The following is a 19,936-nucleotide window of genomic DNA, read 5'->3' on the forward strand; positions in this document are numbered from 1 at the left end:
TTACGGCCATATTCCTTAACAAGGGTTTTTTTGGTTTGAACAAATTTATTGACACTAAAAACAGAAAACAATCAACAGCAATTAAGCACATTCACAATATTATATTCCAATATTACGTTTTTAACAGCAAACACAAAGTGAGGTTTGAACAAACCCTCTCGAAAATCTTATTAGCAATCAAGCATATTCACAATTTCATTATATAACATCTTTGTTAGTGTCAATAGATCCGTCCAGGCCAAAGTCGATTGTCCTCGGTCAGAACAAATCCACCGACACCAACAGCAGCAAAACAAACACGACAATCTCAACAGCCACCAAGCACATCCACAATTCCCTATATCTGACAATATGACGTGACAATAAGACGTTTTAACATTTTTTCCTGACATTTTCAACATCAACCAAACAATTTCAGAGTTATTTTCTTTTAACAGTAGTTAACCAGCGTGTAAAAGGCAATACTATTGTGCAAGGGCATAGCTCTGCCATCCCACCCTCCCAAGCAGCATTCTTCCAGTCCTCTGTGTGGGTCCTCTCCCTTCTGGGTTCCACAACCCAGGCCGTTGCTGCCGAGACTCCCACAGTGTAGCTCCAGCTCCCCCCTCCGGGTGGGTGCAGACGAGTCTTCTTTATGGCTGTGTCCTAGACCCGCCGCTCGCAGATTGTATGGTATCTGCAGCCATTTGGAGCACAGCCACGGGGGGGATCTGCCTGCACCTCCATACCAGCAGGTTTCTGGAGGTCCAGATGGCGTCCTTGATGGCGGCGAGAGTGAGCCAGTCCCTGGCAAAGTCGTTCCGAGGCCTCCTCGACCGACTCACCCCGTAAAGCACGTACTGTGCATCAGGGACCTCCCCTGCTGGCAAGTCCGGGAACTTTCCTAGTTGGTCGGCCATTGTCCACAAGACCTGGGCAGCGCTGCACTCACAAAAAAGGTGCCTCACCGACTCCTGGGCGCCACAGCCAGGTCGAGGGCACGTCGAAGTCGCTGACATTCCTCGGTGGTGCATTACGGCTCTGACTGGGAGAACTTCATGAGCCACCATCCATGACAAGTCTCGTAGTCTGTTTGGGAGGGCAGGATGATTCACGTTGCTCCAAACCGTTGTGGATTCGCCAAACGCAAGCCCCCGCACAGGGCTTACTGTAGCTTGCTCTTGCACAATAGGAATAAGGGCCCTGTGGTTTTGCAAAGTGTGACATTCTTGTGTTTCCAAATCAAACTTCTTCAAAAAATCCCGAATAAAGAGATGTGTTGGTGGCAAGTTAAATGAAACTGGAATCAAACGATTGTTTGGTACAAGCTTTAGCTTCCGCAAATATGAGCCCATCCAAAACCGGGTCATTGCTTGACTTTTCGGGTTGTTGGGTGGGCCCACAGCGTTTTGGAAGTGGAGAGAGACATATTTGCTTCCCAGGAAAAGCTGGAGGTCAGGCACTCCTTTCCCCCCTTTTTCCTTTTTCATTGTATCTCTTTTTATCCTTTTCCACTTTGAGCCCCAGACAAAGCGAAAGATGGCTCGGTCCAGTTGTAACAGCACGTTTCTTTTAGGCATAAAAACTAAACTGATTGACAAAAGCATTGGGAGGATGATCGCTTTGATGATTAGGACCTTCCCCTCTATTGTCATTTTTCTTAGTGACCAAAAAACAAGTTTTTGCTTAACTTTCCTTGTCACGTCATCCCAGTTGGTCTCGCCTCCTCCATCCGCATTGAATTTTATCCCTAGGATTTTCTGGTCTGTCTTTAACACCGTCAGCAGGAGTCCTGCCTTTTCTGTCTCTTTCCACATTCCATAAAACTTCACTTGTGATTTTTCTCTATTTAGCCTTGACCCAGACGCCCTCCCAAACAGGTCAGTCAAGTCAAGGGCTCTTCCAACAGATGCGCGGTCAGTACATAAAATATTAAAATCATCCATGTACAAAACACACTTGGTAATTTGTCCCCCACTTCCTGGGATATTGATGCCTTCGACAAATCTATCTTTTCTTAACATTTGTGCCAAAGGTTCAATGCAAAGAACATAGAGAAGGGGAGACATAGGGCAACCTTGACGTACACCGCAGTTGATCTCGATTGCTTCCGATAAATTCCCGTTAATCATGAATTTGCTGTAGATGTCTCGGTATAGCAGTCCTACCCACTTGATGTATTTTTGGGGAAAACCACATTTTTGCAATACCCTGAAGAGGTAAGCCATTTACATGACTTCTTTGTATTCTCCATAATCACAAGCTTTGTTTCTAAGGTTGTCCTGTTTTTACTTCTTCTGCAACCCTTGGGAATCCGAGTTTACTTTTTTTTGACAGGTCAAAGAGTGAAAGGGGCATTTTGGGAGGATTTCAGCCAATAGCATTTTGCTATTTTAATCATGCGGTGATGCAAACCAATAGCAGATAATCATTTTGTATAATGTCAACCAATAGCAGGCAGTCATCTTAGTGACCTTACTCTACATATGCAGAACACTACAAAGTAGTTATTTTCTCCATTTTTGGCAATACAAAATAAATTGTTGTTGTCTTACAGTGTGTAAAATGCATTAATGAGGGACCAGGAAAAGTTATTGTACCACACCGTTAAGTGAAAATGTCATAAGGTAGGGTAGCCATTTCCTGGGAGTCAATAGAGTATTTACTAGGACATTTTCTAACCGAGGACAGCATGGCAGCAAGGTGTTAGCGGGTCAAAACCACAATGTGGATATCCAGGGTTTAATTAAAACTTCAAGACTCCCCATTCGGAGTTTGCATGTTTTCCCCGTGCCTGTGTGGTTTTCCTTCAGGCACTCCAGTTTCCTCCTGCATTCCAAAAACATGCATGGCAGGTTGATTGACCGGTCCAAATTGTCCCAATGTGTGAAAGAGCGAGTGAGTTGTCTGTCTCTGTGTGCCCCGCGACTGTCTGGCAACCAGTTCTGGATGTCACCTGCCCACTGCCTGTATATAGCTAGGATGGACTGCAGCACCCCGTAACCCTAGTAAAGATAAGGAAATCGATGCATTTTTTTTTTTACCAACATCCAACACTTTATGATTAATAATTTAAAAGGCACACCTCCATTCAATTAATGTTAAAAATGCGCACATATAATAAGACATACACAAGAAGTGATTTAGAACAGGTTTAGTTTATTTACTGACAAATTGTTCTATGTGTTGCATTAATCCAAATGCTATTTTCTGATAGTTCTTGCATTTTTGTGCTGTGCCAAGAGTTGAATGGATTCATCAATTTTGATCTTAATGCCCTTTTTAGTGAGCGGGGAAGCTAAGAGAATATGGGCTTTAATTTCAGTTTACATCATTTACCTCAGAACCAAATCTCATATGACAACCAAAGGTAGAAATTACCCCATTCTTGCTCTGATAATGCAATATTTGTCGAAATAATATTTGGACTAACTGAGGCACAGAAAACACATGATTGTTAGTAATGATTTTATGTGTAATGGTGTCTTAGTACAGCGTCTTGTGGCTGTAGGACCAGCGTTTGCGGCTCGACGAGGACAAAAATGAAGATGTAGGGCTCTGGAAGCTGTAAGATGGCCAGTGATGGTTATGGACAGAAGTGAAAGGCTGAGAGGAAAAATCGGGTTTGAAAGGGAACAGTGGACTTTTGAACAAGGTGTTCTGTTCCAGGGAACAGTTTTCCGGACGTGGGTTGGATTGCGTGTAGCTGGCCTGTGAATGACTCCATCTCTTCGGTAAAAAAATGTCCTCGAAAGGATCTGTCTCAAAAGGATCCATCTGGACAGCTGTTTTGCCGAAGCTAGAGGGAGACGAGGCGAACAGTTTACCGTCTGCCGCAGAGGAAGACCCAAAGTCTAAGCTAAAATCCGGGGAGTTCCAAGACTTGATGCCCTTCAAGAAGTCCGGTGGGGTGTCTATTGGGCCAGGTGACCGAGCGCTGGTCTAAAAAGGAGAACAGGTTGGGATTGGCTAAAGACTCTGTCTAAAATAAAAACCAGACAAAAAGTCAGATAGTCTGTTCTTACCTGACAGAAATTCTGCTCTTGCGGTACATCAATATCCCAGGAAACGTGCTTCTTTTTCTTCCTCTTATTCTCCAAGACGGGAGTGTTCTTTCGGAAACAGGAGTTCTCAGAAGAGTGGGATTGTAATGGTGGTGTAAGTGCACCTAGAGTATTTGAAAATCCGTTTTTCAGTTATATTGTTGTTATAGGTGACCTTTTTTAAGGAAATGGTAAAGAAGAAATACCCTGTGGCAAAGAGTTGCCGGGAAACGTTACTGACTCTTGGGATAACAGGACTTTATTAAATGTTTTAATGATCATAGGATCTCAGCCAATGTGAATCAATAAAAAGAGAGTACATTTGGCATCCCGTGTGGGCTACTCAGAATCTCGGCACTCCTGCTGCGCAATGTAGTTTTCTCGTCTGCCTCCAGGATGAGGTGAAAACAAATGTTAATTACTCAAAGGGGACAGTATCTTTCAACCTAAAACAAATGGCCCACAAAAGGGGCAAGCGATAACATATACAAGCACTATGCGACTCTTGACCAAGACGGCATTCTTTTACAGAGAGATGATTGTGCGTCAACGTCATCATTTTTTTTTTCTTAGAAATTAAATCTCCTTCCAACCAAACTGACCTGAATAAACAAAGTCTTTGTGTGTCTAATTTTCTACACTAAAATGGCAATGATTGGAGTGATTTAGTAGCCTTGTTATCTCAAGATCGGTTGACATTTCCTTAGGACCCTGGATTGTGAAAATGCAGGCTGAAATTCACTGTATCCCAGCTGAATTATTAGAGTAGTCAATGAGGATTTCCTATATCAAATTTCAGGAATGCACTTTAAAAAAAGAGATCATTTCCTCATTGTTTCTTAAATGACATGTTTTAAGGTTTTAACTATGGATATCATGTTTTGATTCAGCAGTGTAGCTCTTTTTGAAGGAAACGGGTCCTTCGGCAGCAGGGGGCTCCCATTTATCAGCATGCGAGCTACTTATAAAATGAACAGGTCAAAATGATTTACCCGGCACAAACAATAAAAAGGCATCTACAATTTATGAATATTTTAACGATTCTTTGTACTACCTTTGAAAGGAGCTGGACAGAATTCAGAATTTTTTTACGTGCCAACGCCACCTACCTGGCATAAAGCGTCTACTGCTCTCTCTCTGTGCAGCCTCCGTGTCGGTAGCCTCCTTACTGGAACGCGGTAGGAGTTTGGCCCCAGTGTACATGTGGAGGATATTCTGCTGCAGATTCTGCCCGTGAGTCTCTTGCAGGACTCGCATTAGCACCTGCCTGCTCTCCACTGCCAAGTCCGGTTTCCTCATCAGAGGGAAGCGCAAGGTCTCGCAGAGGCGGCGCCCCACCACGGCCACAGACCTGCATGTAGCTTCAGTCATTTGGAACACAGCTTCCGCTGGGGTTTCCACAATGACCGAGTGATGAGGAATCGGGCTGGTAGGAGGGTTCTGCGTTTTTTTGCTCTTCACCGATGATGAAACAGGTTCTTGTTGCAGGTGGTTTGGCGTCACGTCTGAATCTGTCTGGCTTTTCTTTTCAGGTTCTTTCTGCGCTTTCTCATCTGAAGCGCTAGCATCGCTAATGACTGTTGCAGACGAGGCCTCCTCCTCTTTCTTCTCGTTGTCCTCCGACAACAACCTTTCTATTTCGAAGGACTTGACTTCTCGATTGAAGAGTCCGCGGTGGCCTATGAGGCGTGCTTTGGTGATGATGCTTGTCTCTTGCTGCACCGGAATGGGTGAGGGAGGGCCCCTCGCGTCCTTTGTCCGGGCGTGGCGGCAACATCCGTGCAGCTGTCTGAGGTCCAAGCTGGCCGGTTGGTGGCAGTGGTGCGCTTTGACCCCGTGGGGGTCCTTGATGCCCTTCATCTGACTGCGCTCCTTACGCGATTTCAGTCGTTTTGTTTTGAGCTTGCTTGAATCCGGTTGGCGTTTCCTGGCACCGATGGATCGTCCTCCTGTTGGCTGGCTCATCTTAACTTGAGAAGAAAAATAGACCTTGTAATTTCCATCTAGCACAAACAGATTGAAAAGACATTTAAAAGAAGTTAAAGAGGGTCATGTACACAGCCCGGAAAATCATTGGGTGTTCTTTGTTGCAGATTTTTAAAATGATTTGCTATCATATTGAACAAATTGGTTTTCAGTGATCTCCAAAATGAAACACCAAGTTTACAATATTGTCAAATTTGTATGCAAGCTTATGTTTGGTTGAAAGTTTTAAAACGCCATTCTTGTTTTATTTTATAGTGTTTATATGTGGCTATTTAACATTTTCTTTTTTCCCTCGTAACAGGCTTAGGTTTGTTTTCTAAATCCTTGTACATTTACTGTCAGGCAGACTCACCATAGGATCAGGGTTTTTCAAAGCTGCTGTGTTGAAAAAATAAACACTAATCTCGTTCCCAGTTTACCTGGGATCTAATTCCAAAGCAATGAGTAAATATCTAATGTATTCATATTTTATGTATTCAGAATAAATTAGTAACAAAAGTATGAGTATGGATGTTAAGATGGGACTGTATGAGAGTGTGATTGTGCCGACTGTGTTGCATGGTGCAGAGACTTGGAGCCTGAACGCAGATTTGAGAAGGAAATTAAATGTTTTTGAGATGAAGTGTTTGACGAGTATGATAGGAGTGACAAGATTGGATGGATTGAGAAATCAAATTGTGAAGGACAGAACTAGAGTAGTAGTGGAACTGAGCAAGTGTGTGGATAGGAGAGCACTCGGTGGGTTTGGACACATGGAGAGGATAGATGAGGAGCGAATGTTGAAGAGGATCTACGGAACAGAGGAAGTCCGCGATTGACGTGGATGGACGGTGTTAAGAGTGCCCTGCAGGAAAGAGGTCTAAATATAGTAGAAGCTAGAGCTCTTGTTGGTGATAGGAATGAGTGGAGAGGTGTTGTAAAAGGATAGTGGGATGTTTAGACGTGTTCTATGAGATGGGCAGGGCACCTGTATGATACGGCAGGGGTAAACCGATGAAAGCTGTCGGGCCCTGCTGTTGAACAGAAGAGTGTGTTGTGTCACCCTGACCCGAGTGACATGGCCGCTTTCTTGTGTCCCGTTTCATCTGGAGGACAAAAGAATGACCAACATGGGTGCCGAGGTGCTTAACTTGTTTGGGTGTTTGGGAATTTGGATTGGCCATGGTCACATTTTTTGTGTTTTTTTGCTACATTTTGCTTTTTTCTTTTCTTTGTTTTTGTGAATGTGTTTGTCTTGCTATCGGTCACCCATCTCAAGGGATATGACCAGGATGGATAGATGGATAGAATAAACACTATTTTAGGGTCAACACGCAAGCGTGTCATTGAGTCGCCTAACAGTAACATATTTGACCAGAAACATAACATTGCAATAATCGTCAATCTCAGCAGTCACAACAAACAATATGAATGAATGATCCATTGAATGTTCTTTAGTCATTATACAAGTACAGCAAAATTCGAGAGCTTCTGTTTTTAGTGCAATTATAAAGAGTAAAAAGGTAAAGATGTGTAAAAGGATAAAACAAAACATTAAATATACAATGTATTGATGATAAATAATATGTGTCTATTAACAGTGGCAGTTCAAATGCCTAGGGTGAAGCTAACGATTAGCTTTAATAAATAAAAGTTTTTTTGTACCACTAGGAGGTACTCAATATTACATACTGTGCCTTTAAAATAAAATTGCAAAGGGGAGTGGTTTGTTTTTTTGTGCACCTTTTCCTGTAGCTAATTAAAACAGATATTATAATCTGCTCTAAGGTTGACGTATTGCTGTTTTAAATATCCATCCATTATCTGCACCGCTTATCCTCAGTCGGGTCGCGGGGGTGCTGGAGCCCATCCCAGCAATCCTCGGGCAGTGGGCAGGGCACAAAGGGACAGACAATTTGCTCGCTCATTCACACTTAGGGACAATTTGGACCGGACAATTAACATGACATGCATGTTTTTGGAATGTGGGAGGAAACCGGAATGCCTGGAGGAAATCCACGCAAGCTCGGGTGGAACATGCAAACTCCACACAGGAGGTTTGATCTCATGACCTCAGAACTGTGCCGCACACGCTCTAACCACTGCGCCGCCATGTGCCCAGTTTTATCATTGAATTGATTTCTCAAACTAAAAACGTGCAAATGTACCTCATGTTACAAGCGTTTACTTGCAAAGAGACGAGGTCGCCATCTGTCGGGTGTCAGCAGAACCTAAACAGGAGCTACATCGGCATGCGAGGAAGCAAAAGCACCTGCAAAATTATTCATATTTTTTTACATTTACAACAAAACGTGGTGGTGCCTAACTGGTGCAATTTTAACACAAAACGCACCTGATTGACATTACAGCACTTGACGCAAGTCAAACATGGCCAACTTGAGCTGTTGATTCAAGTCGAATCAGTCACATAACTGCCATTAAACAAAATAATACTGAATACATTTGTCAAATGTTTGACCGAGGTTTCAAAAAATAACCGTCGATGGTGTAAATGCGTTTTGCTAGCGCAGCAATGGCGATCTCAAAATTTGTAAAGAGGCGGAACCAATCAAGTATAGTAGTCATGTAGGGGAGTCTAATAATGTATTCTAATTCCACTTCTCACACAATAAAAGAAAAAACGACTGTAAAATGTTATGATGTATAATATTAATAATATTTTAAGTTGTGGTGGGAATAAACTACCAAAGGAATTAGATGTTTGTTAAACAGAATTGGTTATTAACCCGTGGACACAATTGGTACAGTCTGTCACTGAGACCCCACTTCCTGAAAAGGAATTTTCGAGACGATGACCAGATTTTGTATTATTTAAATATATCTGCTCATTGTTTTTGTAAGCTTTTGCTAATTCATACCACTAATGTATTTTAAACACAATCATATTATAATTGTTTAAACAAAACGCTTTTGTTAAAAAAAAGTAGACAAGCTAGCTGCTCGTAATATTTAGTCGCGAGCTAGCACCCGGGTCGCCTGGCTAGCTTTTTTTTTTTTTTTGGTGTTTCGGTTTGCTTCTGGTCGTTGACTTCGGAAAGCGCCGAATTTTGACTTAAACACCGAACCATGAACGTTGACGACGACGAGCGGAACCCGGCCGCCACACCCACCGCCTGTGAGGACATCCAGGGAGACGGGCGGTGGATGTCGATGGTTTGTCTAATTGTATTTGTACCATTATTGTCTTTTTTTTTTATTGCATCATTCAACTCTGATCATTTTGTACGGAATAGTTCACAAGCACATCGTTTACACAGTCAAATATCCACAAGATTGGAGCAAATTACCGTTTTTTTTAAACGAAGCTGCTTAAACTTCCAATTAGTTGCTTGGCGCACGGTTGCGATTAGATGCTCGTAAAGCGGTGATTTAAATCATATCCCGCCTTGTACTGCAAAATTCACTATCTAGGACCCTTCAAGGTTCAATATCCCGTTTTTTTTGTTATATTCTTACACCGCTTTGTGAAACGAAGCTGATAAAATGACTTCAAATTCGTTGCTTGGGCTCCAGAAAGCCTTAAGATGGTCGCCAAGCGATGCTTTAATTAGTCAAGTCATGTTTATTTGTATAGCCCTTTATCAGAAGCAATCCCAAAGGTCTGCACAGACCAGATTATCGCAAAATACAGACCACTATTACACCATCCCTTGATCAAAACCTACATGGAGGCAAGGAAAAACTCAAAACCTCAACATGATCACAATGAAGAAACCTTTATAAGGTGCCGCACATGAGATAATCCCCCTGAAGACTTTTCTATTGCAATAATGCTTTGCTAGGTCTCGTCAAGGTTCAGTACCCCAGTTTTTGGTTATCTTCACACACCGCTTTGTGAAACGAAGCACCTCAAATCATTTGAAATTGGTTCCCCAGCACCACAAAGGGTAAAGATGCTCTACATATGTTTGCTTGCCTTGTACTTCACAATCTTTTTGCTATGACGCATCAACGTTCAATCTCTTTTCTGGGTTATCCTCACACGTTTCATATACTTTTTCAATTTCCTTCAAAGTTTTTGATTCAGTCTCTCAGCTTTTGAACTCAATCTGTTTCAGGTTGGCGGTCAAGGTCTGAATTTATTTTCCCCAAAAGAAAAATTGCTAAACTCAGGTATTTCGTTTTGGCCCATACGAAAAGTACACTTTTTTGAATAATGCAGGTATTTAACAGAAATTTAGTCCTAAACTACTAATATATAAATGTATTAAAGTAATGATAATGCCATCTATAAGCATGTTTTTGTACAACATATTACAAAACACTTTGTAGTGACTTTTATGGCTTCCCCTTCATTGGAATTAAACACTTAATAAGGTACACATAATTCAATCATGTATTTGCTGTATTCTATCCATTGTCATCGTCTAAAATATTACCGGCTGTATAGGTTTGTCAATTCTCTGATCAATTATCACTCTACCCTTGTGAGTGTGTCTTACCCCCCCGGACGACAAAAACAACGTACAAGTGGAACACTTCTGCCTTTTGGTCCAAACTCACCGTCATTCCATGTCTAGTCACACGATAGATAAGCAATTCAAACAAGCCAGGGCCAGTTTTAAAAGTTAAGCCCTTTTTATCACTTTAAACGTCCTCTCTGCTTACGGTTGGTTGGTTGGATCCCTTAACCACACGGGTCTTAGGGGCACCATCTCCAGTGGTGTCTCGAGGGCAAGTATAGCCTGGTGGCACCCATCCCTCTCTAGACCAATATATGTTTCCCTCCGGTACCCGCACTTTACTTTTTCGGGTCATCAAAAATGGCTAGAACGGGTCCGAAAAGTCGAGACTTTTCTGATTGTATTTGTACCATTATGGTCTTTTTTGTTCATCATTCGGCTTGACTTTGCTTTGTTGCCTAAAGGCTCTGTCCTGACGGTTTAAGAGAAAAAATGAAATCAAAACCAAAGGCAAATCTATCTTAAGTTATGGTTGGGGGGCAGGTGGATTGAGCGCGGAGGTGTTCGAAAGCTGAGATACCATTGTAATGCAAATTAAAAAAAACATCTATGAAGACATTCCCTGTATCTCATCTTTTTTTTCATGCATCCAGCACAATCGCTTCCTGTCCGACAGTAAAGACAAAGAACCCGATGTCCTCTTCGTTGGTGACTTTCTGGTGCAGCACATGCATCAGTTTGGTGTAAGAACCTAGCACCTATGTTCTTCTCTCACGTCCTATCTGAAATAATATTTTGCCATGTCTTTGCAGGTGTGGCGCCAACTTTTCTCCCCTCTCCACGCCCTTAATTTTGGGGTTGGCAGTGACGCCACTCAGCACATTCTCTGGAGGCTCACCAATGGTGAACTGGACCACATCAGCCCAAAGGTATTCCATTCGTTTGACATCCAACAGGAGGACACCGTGGTGTCATTTTCTCCTTTTACAGATCGTCGTGCTGTGGGTGGGGACCCAAAATCACGGCCACACTGCCAAGCAAATCTGCGGAGGTATCATGGAAATTGTCCAAGTGATTAAGAACAAGTTGCCGCACGCTAACACACTTGTACTCGTAAGTGCTAATCACACCTTTGTCCCTGATAGTTGTGGTAACTTAAAAGATGATCAGTCCTAACACAATCATTGTTTCTTGTTACCAAGATGAGTACAGTAGACCCCTGGGATATGGCGTCTGCCTCCCTGGGGTCTTTATGGTATTTTCCCTGCTTTAGAATATTTTGCTTGCTCAAAAACGAATAATATTCAAACTTTCTGGTGTTCGTGCGTATGATGAGACATCATAAAATGCTGGTCTGAAATGCCTTCGTCTTCATTCAGTTCAGTATCTTGTGCTGTTTGTAAAGGTGTCCGTACAATATTTTTTGTAGTGTATATATTTGTTCTGGTTCCCAAAGCTTGCAGTGATGCTAAAGTGAGAAGCAAAAACATGATAAACATGTAAACAAAGCTCCCAGTATGCATTAGTTTCGGCGAGTTAAATTAACTGTAGTGGAAATGAATTCAAATGTGGTTTTTTTTTACAACATAGATTTGATAACAAATATTATACATTACATTTCAGTAATGAAAAAAAACAATAGTTTTTCTTGCATCCCTGAATCGTAATTTAATTGGGCGCTTCCGAAAAGACCCGCAGTCCTGCAGCCAAGGCACACTTTTATAGACATTCATTTACTAGTTCGAATTGATGGGGGGATGAAGCCCCGTGAATGTATTGAGTGTTTTGGGCAAATTGCTTTGCCAAAAGCCTGATCAATCGCGGCCTCATTTAGTAGCTCATTTAGCAGTGCTGACATCTGCTGGTCATTTGATGTAACGCGGATGTTATGTGGTTAACAGGCAACAAACCAGTAAATGTGTGCACAAAATAATGGAAGTTTTGTCCATGAAATATTGTCCATTTATTTGTCAGTTGTATGTTCAGTAACTTGATGTGCTTGTGTAACTGGGACAATCATTTTATAGAGGAATAAAATCTGTGACATTTGTATCTACATATTTTATATAATAAATTATAATTAATATATATTCTGTGTGACACACATGCACACAACAAGTGTATGTGTATAAATATAGAGACCTAAGCATGTTTGTTTATACCTTGTTGGGAGATATCTGTTCTAAATGCTCCCAAACTGGTGAAGTCCTTCGCTTTTTGGGTGGCTCCATTTTCAAGTAGACGAAGTAATCCAGTAGTGATCCAAGACTCACGTCAGACGGTCATGCAGGGGACTCCTCCTGGTTTCTGTGCGCCTATTTATTGAGCGCAAATCACGACGCGAGTCAGTCACGTGAGCGCTAAAAACGGGGCCTTGTTTGCCTTCGGTCACGTGACATGAGGAAAAAAACGAGACGGACCTCGATACAGGCTCCATTGAACCACTCCCCCTTTGTGCGGAGCATGACTTGCGACTACAGGTCCATTTGTAACATCAGTACTAGTTTGGCCCCTGCGCTTTTTTTTCCTACCATGTGGCCTAGAGCTACAATGAGTTAGACACCCCCGCAATACAGTATTTTTTGGCACTGTATTCGCTATGAGTCCCAAAGCTTGTAGCATGTGAAAGGGTTAAGCAAAAACATAACAATAGCACTACCTAAGTTACATGGCCATTGCCAATCAACATTAGGGACTATTATTAAAAATAGGGAGGCAATTAAAGCAAGAAAATGTTATAAACACTTCCTGAGCACCGGCTCCCCCAAAGGATGTGTACTGAGCCCCCTGCTTTTCACCCTCTACACCTCCGACTGCTCAACAACCCACCTCAAACAAATTTGTTAAGTTCGCAGACTATACTTCCATGGTAGGCCTCATCTCTGAAGGGGACGAGGCAGCGTAGAGGGATGAGTTGGAGTCACTGACAACGTGGTGTTCGAAAAACCACCTCATACTGAACACCACAAAAACAAAAGAACTCGTACTGGACTTCAGGAGGAAAGGCAGTAACCCAGCACCACTCATTATAAAATGAGACTGCGTAGAGAGAGTCCACTCTTTCAAATTCCTGGGTGTGCACATCTCCGACGATCTCTCCTGGTCTGCAAACACCAGAGCGGTAGTAGGGAAGGCCCAGCAGGGACTCCATTTCCTGAAAGTGCTCCGTAAAAATCATCTGAAACAGCAGCTGCTAGTGTCCTTCTACAGAGCCACAGTGGAGAGCATTCTGGCATACTGCATTACGGTGTGGTATGCTGGGTGCAGGGCAGCAGACAGGAAAACACTTCAGAGGGTCATCATATCCGGGGTGAGAGGACGCTGGCGTGTATGTCGCCGCTTCTCACTCCAAAACATTTTCGAAGCTCAGATATTTTTTCTGATCTTTCTTTTGCCCTTCTGTTTTGGACTGTGGGTACTGCGGTTGATGTAACCTGAACCATCGTTTCACCTAATCAATCAAACCCCAATCGTAACTTAGCCGACGGGCTAACGCCGGTAATCCACCGCAAGAAGTGGAAAGTCTTTCCTGTCTCTGTCACTGCATCAAGCTCTTTTGAATGCCTGGTGTTTAAGCTCCCTGGACCCTCGCCAACCATCATTGCTACAATTTATCGCCCCCCCGAAGCCACATAGTGATTTTATCAATGAATTCTCCAGCTTAATTACACATTTATCCACTCTCTCGCCAAATTTAATTTTATTGGGAGATTTCAATATTCACATGGACAACCCCAACCTGCCACTCACCAGAGACTTCACATCCTGCCTGGAGAGCCTCGGGATACACAGCCTTATTGACTTCCCCACCCACATTAAAGGCCACACATTGGACTTGGTCTGCTGCTCTGGCCTCTCCACCTCCAAGCCCACTGCTGATGTTTTTCCTGAATCTGATCATGTCCTCCTCACTTTTAACACCGTACTCTGTCTCTCTACTTTCAAAACCTCCCGTCTCATTTCTTTTTGTAATACCAAAAATATCAACATTGACACCCTCTGCTCCATTAATGACCGTTCCCCGCCCCCAGACGCTCTCTCAAGCCCGGATGACCTCAGCGCTCACTACAATGCCTGCCTCACAAATATTCTAAATTCTCTCGCGCCCCTGAAGACCAGGACTGCCTCATTCTCCACATCTGCCCCCTGGTTTACACCCGCTCTTAGGTCAATGAAATCAAAGAACCGCCAACTCGAGCGACTATATAAGAAAACAGGCCTCACCATCCATAAGGACATGTACATTACCCATACTGCTAAATACAAGGACCAAATTGCACAAACCAAATCCAGCTACTACTCCGACCTCATCCTTTCCAACGAAGGAAATTCAAGAACTCTCTTCTCTGTCATGAACAAAATCCTCCAGCCACCAAATTCTCTCCCCCTCCACCTGTACTCCACAACAACCTGCAACTCCATAATGGAGTACTTCAATCACAAAATCCTTAAGATTCATCACCAACTCCATCATAACCTGTCTGCTCCCTCCCCATCTGAATTTTCTTCTCCTTGTCACTTCTTCTCCTGTTTTACTCCACCCACGACTGCTGAATTATCCAACCTCATAATCAAATCCAAGCCCACCACTTGCCAGCTCGATCCCCTCCCTTCATCCCTTGTTAAATCCTGCCTCCCTTCCCTGCTTCCTCTCATATCTGCCATTATCCACTCCTCACTCTCTTCTGGTATTGTCCCATCACTTTTCAAAACCGCAGCTGTTACCCCTACACTGAAAAAACATGGTGCTGACCCCAACAACTTTGACAACCTCCGCCCCATCTCCAACCTTCCATTTATTTAGAAAATCCTTGAAAAAACTGTTGCTGCTCAACTCCACTCCCACCTGTCCCTCCACTCTCTCTATGAACCCTTTCAGTCTGGTTTCCGCCCCCGCCACAGCACATAGACTGCCCTAATCTGTATTGTAAATGATCTCCTCATAGCATCTGACTCCGGTTTAGTCTCCATCCTCATCCTCCTAGACTTGAGCGCCGCCTTTGACACAATTTCTCACCCTATGCTCCTTAATAGACTCTCCTCCATTGGTCTCACCCATACTCCCCTCAGTTGGTTCCATTCCCACCTCACTGGCCGCACTCAGTTTGTCCAGCGGAAATCCTTCACCTCAAAGCCCTCCCTAGTCACCACAGGTGTACCCCAGGGATCTGTCTTAGGTCCTCTTCTCTTCATAGTCTACCTCTTGCCTCTTGGTCATATCCTCCGCAAATTTAATATCCACTTTCACTGCTTTGCTGATGACACCCAACTCTACCTCTCCTGCAAACCAAACTCCATACTCCCACCTCCCTCCCTCACCTCTTGCCTTTCCGAACTCAAAACATGGTTCACAACAAACTTTCTTAAATTAAATGCCAATAAAACAGAATTCCTCCTTCTTGGCACCAAATCCACTTTATCCAAAGTAAACAATTTCTCTCTCAACATTGACAGCTCCTTAGTGTCCCCCTCCCCCCAGGTCAAGAGTCTGGGTGTCATCCTGGATAGCATGCTTACCTTCCACTTACATATCAACACCATCACCCGCACTGCTTATTTCCACCTCCGCAATATTACCAGACTCTGCCCTTCCCTCACCCCCCGCACCACTGCTATTCTCGTCCACAGTCTTGTCACATCCCGCCTTGACTACTGCAATGCTCTCCTCTTCGGCCTTCCTCAAAAGTCCCTCCATAAAATTCAGCTGGTTCAAAACGCCTCTGCTCGCATCATCACAAAAACATCTACCCAGCAGCACATCACCCCCGTTCTCCAACAGCTACACTGGCTTCCTGTTCAACATCGCATCAGCTACAAACTGATCCTATATACATATATGGCCATTCACAACGTGGCCCCTCCTTACCTGTCCGACCTTCTTCAGGTGCACGTCCCCACTCGCTCCCTCAGATCCTCGTCCTCCCTCCGATTGTCAGTGCCCCCTGCCCACCTGAGCACCATGGGAGCCAGAGCCTTCAGTCGCGCTGCTCCAAAGCTTTGGAACAATCTACCCCCGGACCTCCAAAACTGCACACCTCTCTCCACTTTTAAGTCCCGTCTAAAAACACACCTGTTCAGGACTGCCTACAACACATAGCTTCTCCATTTCCTATGTTTTTATGATTTTATGTGTTGTTTTTATTTATTTCGCTTACAACTTTTTTAAATTGTACTTTTTTTCATTGTCTGTACAGTGTCCTTGGGTGGCCTGAAAGGCGTTTTTTTAAATAAAATGCATTTTTATTATTATTATTTATCAACACAGCCGAGAGAATCGTTGGTTGCTCTCTGCCCAGTCTGTAGGACATTACCTGTTCTTGCTACCTCAGCAGAGCAGAAAACATCATCGAGGACACTTCTCACCCCGGCCACCACCCCTTTGACCTACTGCCCTCCGGCAGACGCTACAGGTCACACAAAATAAAAACAAACAGACTCTGAGACAGTTTCTTCCCCAGAGCCATCACCACTCTAAACACACAGTGCAAAAAAAACTGAAACTCTCCACAAGTGCTCTTTAAGGAGGAATACCTACAAACACACCACATCATACAGATGTATAATTATATTCATTCCATGGTTACTTTGCACAATGTTGCCTATTTTGCACTACCACAAATTGCACTAATACGATTTCTGTTAGGTTTAAGTCTCCAACATTTATAATAAAACACTCTGAAATAAACGAAGACATAGAGAATCGGTCATAGAGAATTGGTTATTTTATTAATCATTATAATGAGAGCGGCGGAGACCGGGCTGTTACAAATCTCCTCCCTCTCTCTAAAGAAATCTCCGATCTCTCCCTTCTTAAGGTTCGCATTGTTGCTACGCAGTTAATTAATCTTCTTTCGCGCGGCCTGCTTTCCACCCGATGATCATAGCTGGCCTCTCTCCTCCTTTCTTCTTTCAAGGCTCTTGGTGAAAAACAACTTGAGTTATGGCATGCTCAGATTATTCCAGGTCAGGGTGCATCCATTGGTATGTGAGACAGACTGCACAAAAACAACCCATGGCCTTGAAGAACAGCTTACAAACTGAAAACTCTACAAAAAGGGCTGAGAACACTTATAACATATTAATGTCAACTGTAGGATAAATATATGTATATAATTCCAACAATATCATACTGTAAGTTCATACCCAATGTAAATATCTTCTGCTACTACATGCCCACACTTTCTTGTGTAAATATTGTGTAAATTATCTTTGTCTTTTTTAAATTGTTTTTTATTCTCACTGTAAAATGTGAAACTGAAATGCCACGTCATATTTCGTTGTCACATTATGTTCAACCCATTTTTTAACTATGATAATAAAGCTATTTTCTATTCGATTCTAAAGTCCGGGCAATCCTCTCATGGAAATTTTAAACGCAGTGAGAATTTTGATCGGCCGTCTCTTTCCTGCTCTGCATCCCCCCATTAATCCATTGTACAAGCTCTGGCATTGTATATACATGTATATTTATTTACAATGTTAATTAGTCATCTAGTCTTCATATCACAATAACTAGTACCAACTTTTTTCTATATTGATGTTTTTATCTGGGGTATCGGGTGTCCGGGACGCATTAGCTAATTTGCGCAGATTTCTATCCTCTGCCATACAGCACTTTCATTTTAAAATCATCACATCAGAACAGATTCATGTCATATCCTGGGAGTCTACTGTAGTCTGGGGTGCTACTGTTTTACATGTACATCTCTTCTTCCGTCCAGGGTCTCCTACCCAGAGGTAAATCCCCAAACCCGGTCCGTGAGCGCAACGCCGAAGTCAACCGGTTGGTGAGGGAAGCAATTTCCTCCCTTCCTCATGCCTCCTTCCTGAACGTGGACCCAGGCTTTGTGCACTCCAATGGCAGCATCTCGCACCAGGACATGTACGACTACCTTCACCTGACACCGCAGGCATACCAGGCGGTGTGCGAGCCGCTGCACGCTCACCTCAAGTGCATGCTAGACAGGTCTGCTGAGAACTGAGAAACGCATACTATATACACACAACTCACATTGGTCCTTCACAGTCTGCTAGCTTGGCAACAACGACAAATAGATTTGATTAATATGCGTCGGCGGGTGACATGGTTGTCAGTTGCTATTACAGGTAACGAGACCAAAACACTTAAACATGAAACGCTATTGAGAAAGACTTAAAGCTCCGCTTTAATCCCGATAAATCTCCCCTCTCCTGTCCTCATCCTGTTATTACCCTTCGTATATGACGTGGTTATTGTCATCAAGCGACTTTTGCTCCAGCTATTTAGTGTATTTAAAAACCACAGATGAGAAGCTTTTTTTGCCACAATTGTGTTTGTTGTACAAGTCTTGTGTCGGGAAGCCTCGCTTGAATTCGGCCATGGGGAACATTCCACTGCTTTGATTTCTCAGCAGTATATGCCGAAAGAAGAATTAAAGGAAGAAAAGTGAATTTCTTTGGTGTTTTTGTTGTTATTTTCTCCTTGTTGCTTCTTACACTTGAGACTCTGTTTTATGAGAGGCAATTTAACCAATAATTTTTGTCCTATAATTTTGAGGTCATGAGTTCCTCCCACATTCCAAAAACATGCATGTCAGGTTAGTTGGCCGGTCTAAATTGTCCCTAGGTATGATTGAGCAAGCGAATTGTCTGTCCCTGTGTGCCCTGGGACTGGCTGGCAACCAGTTCAGGGTTTCCCCTGCCCACTGCCCAAAGACAGCTGGGATGGACTCCAGCACCCTCGTGACTCCAAGGATAAGTGGTGCAGATAATGGATGGATGGAATACAGTAGACCTCAAGATACAACATGAATCGCTTCTCAGGTGGGAATCAAAGTAAAATTTCTGTATATTAGAGGATAGAAACCCATGCCAATTAGATTTGAACACACGGTAAACCAGATAAAAACATGAAAATAAAGCCAGTACTACAGTATGATATATGTGCATGTAATCGAAAAGCAATAAAAAAAATAGATGGAAAGAGAAATATAATTTCATTACTTCGGTTTGTTGTGATTTGAGCCTGTACTTTAGAGTGAGTGGATATAGGGGAGGAAAAAGACTAAAAGTACAGATTAAAAAAAAAAACTTTGAAAACTTTCACTAGCAAGGATTATGCCCTTCCATTAACTGCCTCCTCATTATGGTCCCAAGCAACTTAGCGAGGGTAGTGATTAGTTGGCCTTCTTCGTATTTCTTGATAACTGCAAGCTTTGTTTCCATGGCTATTATGTTTTTCCTTTTCTTTGGCTTCACTGCAGGCTTTCGAACTCATTGCGAATAATTGCAGTATTGTATTGCTGAATCGCAAAATCTTGACAAAGCACACACGATTCTTAACTGAATGAAGAAAAACAAAGGCATTTGTGGGCAAGAGTTCAACCACTAGCCACCAATAGTGGAACTGCATTGTATATGACGTCAGTTAATAGCAGAACTTGGAGTTTTTTGGAAATGCCATGTAGAGCTGCCTAAAAACCTCTAATTCTCGTAAAGCTAGAATGTCATAAGATGAAGACACTGTATCCCAGGGTTTACTGTAAT

The 19,936-nt window shown here is 42.9% G+C and overlaps 2 protein-coding genes across 8 annotated transcripts; one reads left to right on the forward strand and one right to left on the reverse strand.

The window, feature by feature from the left end:
- Nucleotides 1–3,124: 3,124 nt before the first annotated feature.
- On the reverse strand, nt 3,125–9,529 carry prr19 (proline rich 19). 7 transcript variants are annotated; one of them, XM_088326753.1, is made up of 7 exons: nt 9,296–9,529; nt 8,341–8,419; nt 8,156–8,259; nt 6,976–7,093; nt 5,132–5,992; nt 4,005–4,147; nt 3,125–3,921 (listed from the first exon to the last, which is right to left on the reverse strand). In XM_088326753.1, exons 4-7 carry the CDS (start codon nt 7,091–7,093, stop codon nt 3,466–3,468), a joined length of 1,578 nt encoding a protein of 525 aa, XP_088182879.1. In that variant the 5' UTR covers nt 8,156–8,259; nt 8,341–8,419; nt 9,296–9,529; the 3' UTR covers nt 3,125–3,465. The 7 variants fall into 7 exon arrangements, with proteins under 7 accessions (XP_088182879.1, XP_088182878.1, XP_088182882.1 ...); XM_088326752.1 differs by lacking the exon at nt 9,296–9,529 and having other exon boundaries at nt 8,341–9,108; XM_088326756.1 differs by lacking the exons at nt 6,976–7,093; nt 9,296–9,529 and having other exon boundaries at nt 5,132–5,987; nt 8,341–9,108.
- Nucleotides 8,745–18,841, forward strand: pafah1b3 (platelet-activating factor acetylhydrolase, isoform Ib, gamma subunit). The gene is made up of 5 exons (XM_088326761.1): nt 8,745–9,161; nt 11,065–11,154; nt 11,224–11,340; nt 11,402–11,524; nt 18,133–18,841. Exons 1-5 carry the CDS (start codon nt 9,075–9,077, stop codon nt 18,391–18,393), a joined length of 678 nt encoding a protein of 225 aa, XP_088182887.1. The 5' UTR covers nt 8,745–9,074; the 3' UTR covers nt 18,394–18,841.
- The last annotated feature ends 1,095 nt before the right edge of the window (nt 18,842–19,936 follow it).

Source organism: Urocampus carinirostris, chromosome 2 (assembly GCF_059441175.1).
Source record: "Urocampus carinirostris isolate Australia breed hairy pipefish chromosome 2, RoL_Ucar_1.0, whole genome shotgun sequence".
NCBI classification, from domain to species: domain Eukaryota; kingdom Metazoa; phylum Chordata; class Actinopteri; order Syngnathiformes; family Syngnathidae; genus Urocampus; species Urocampus carinirostris.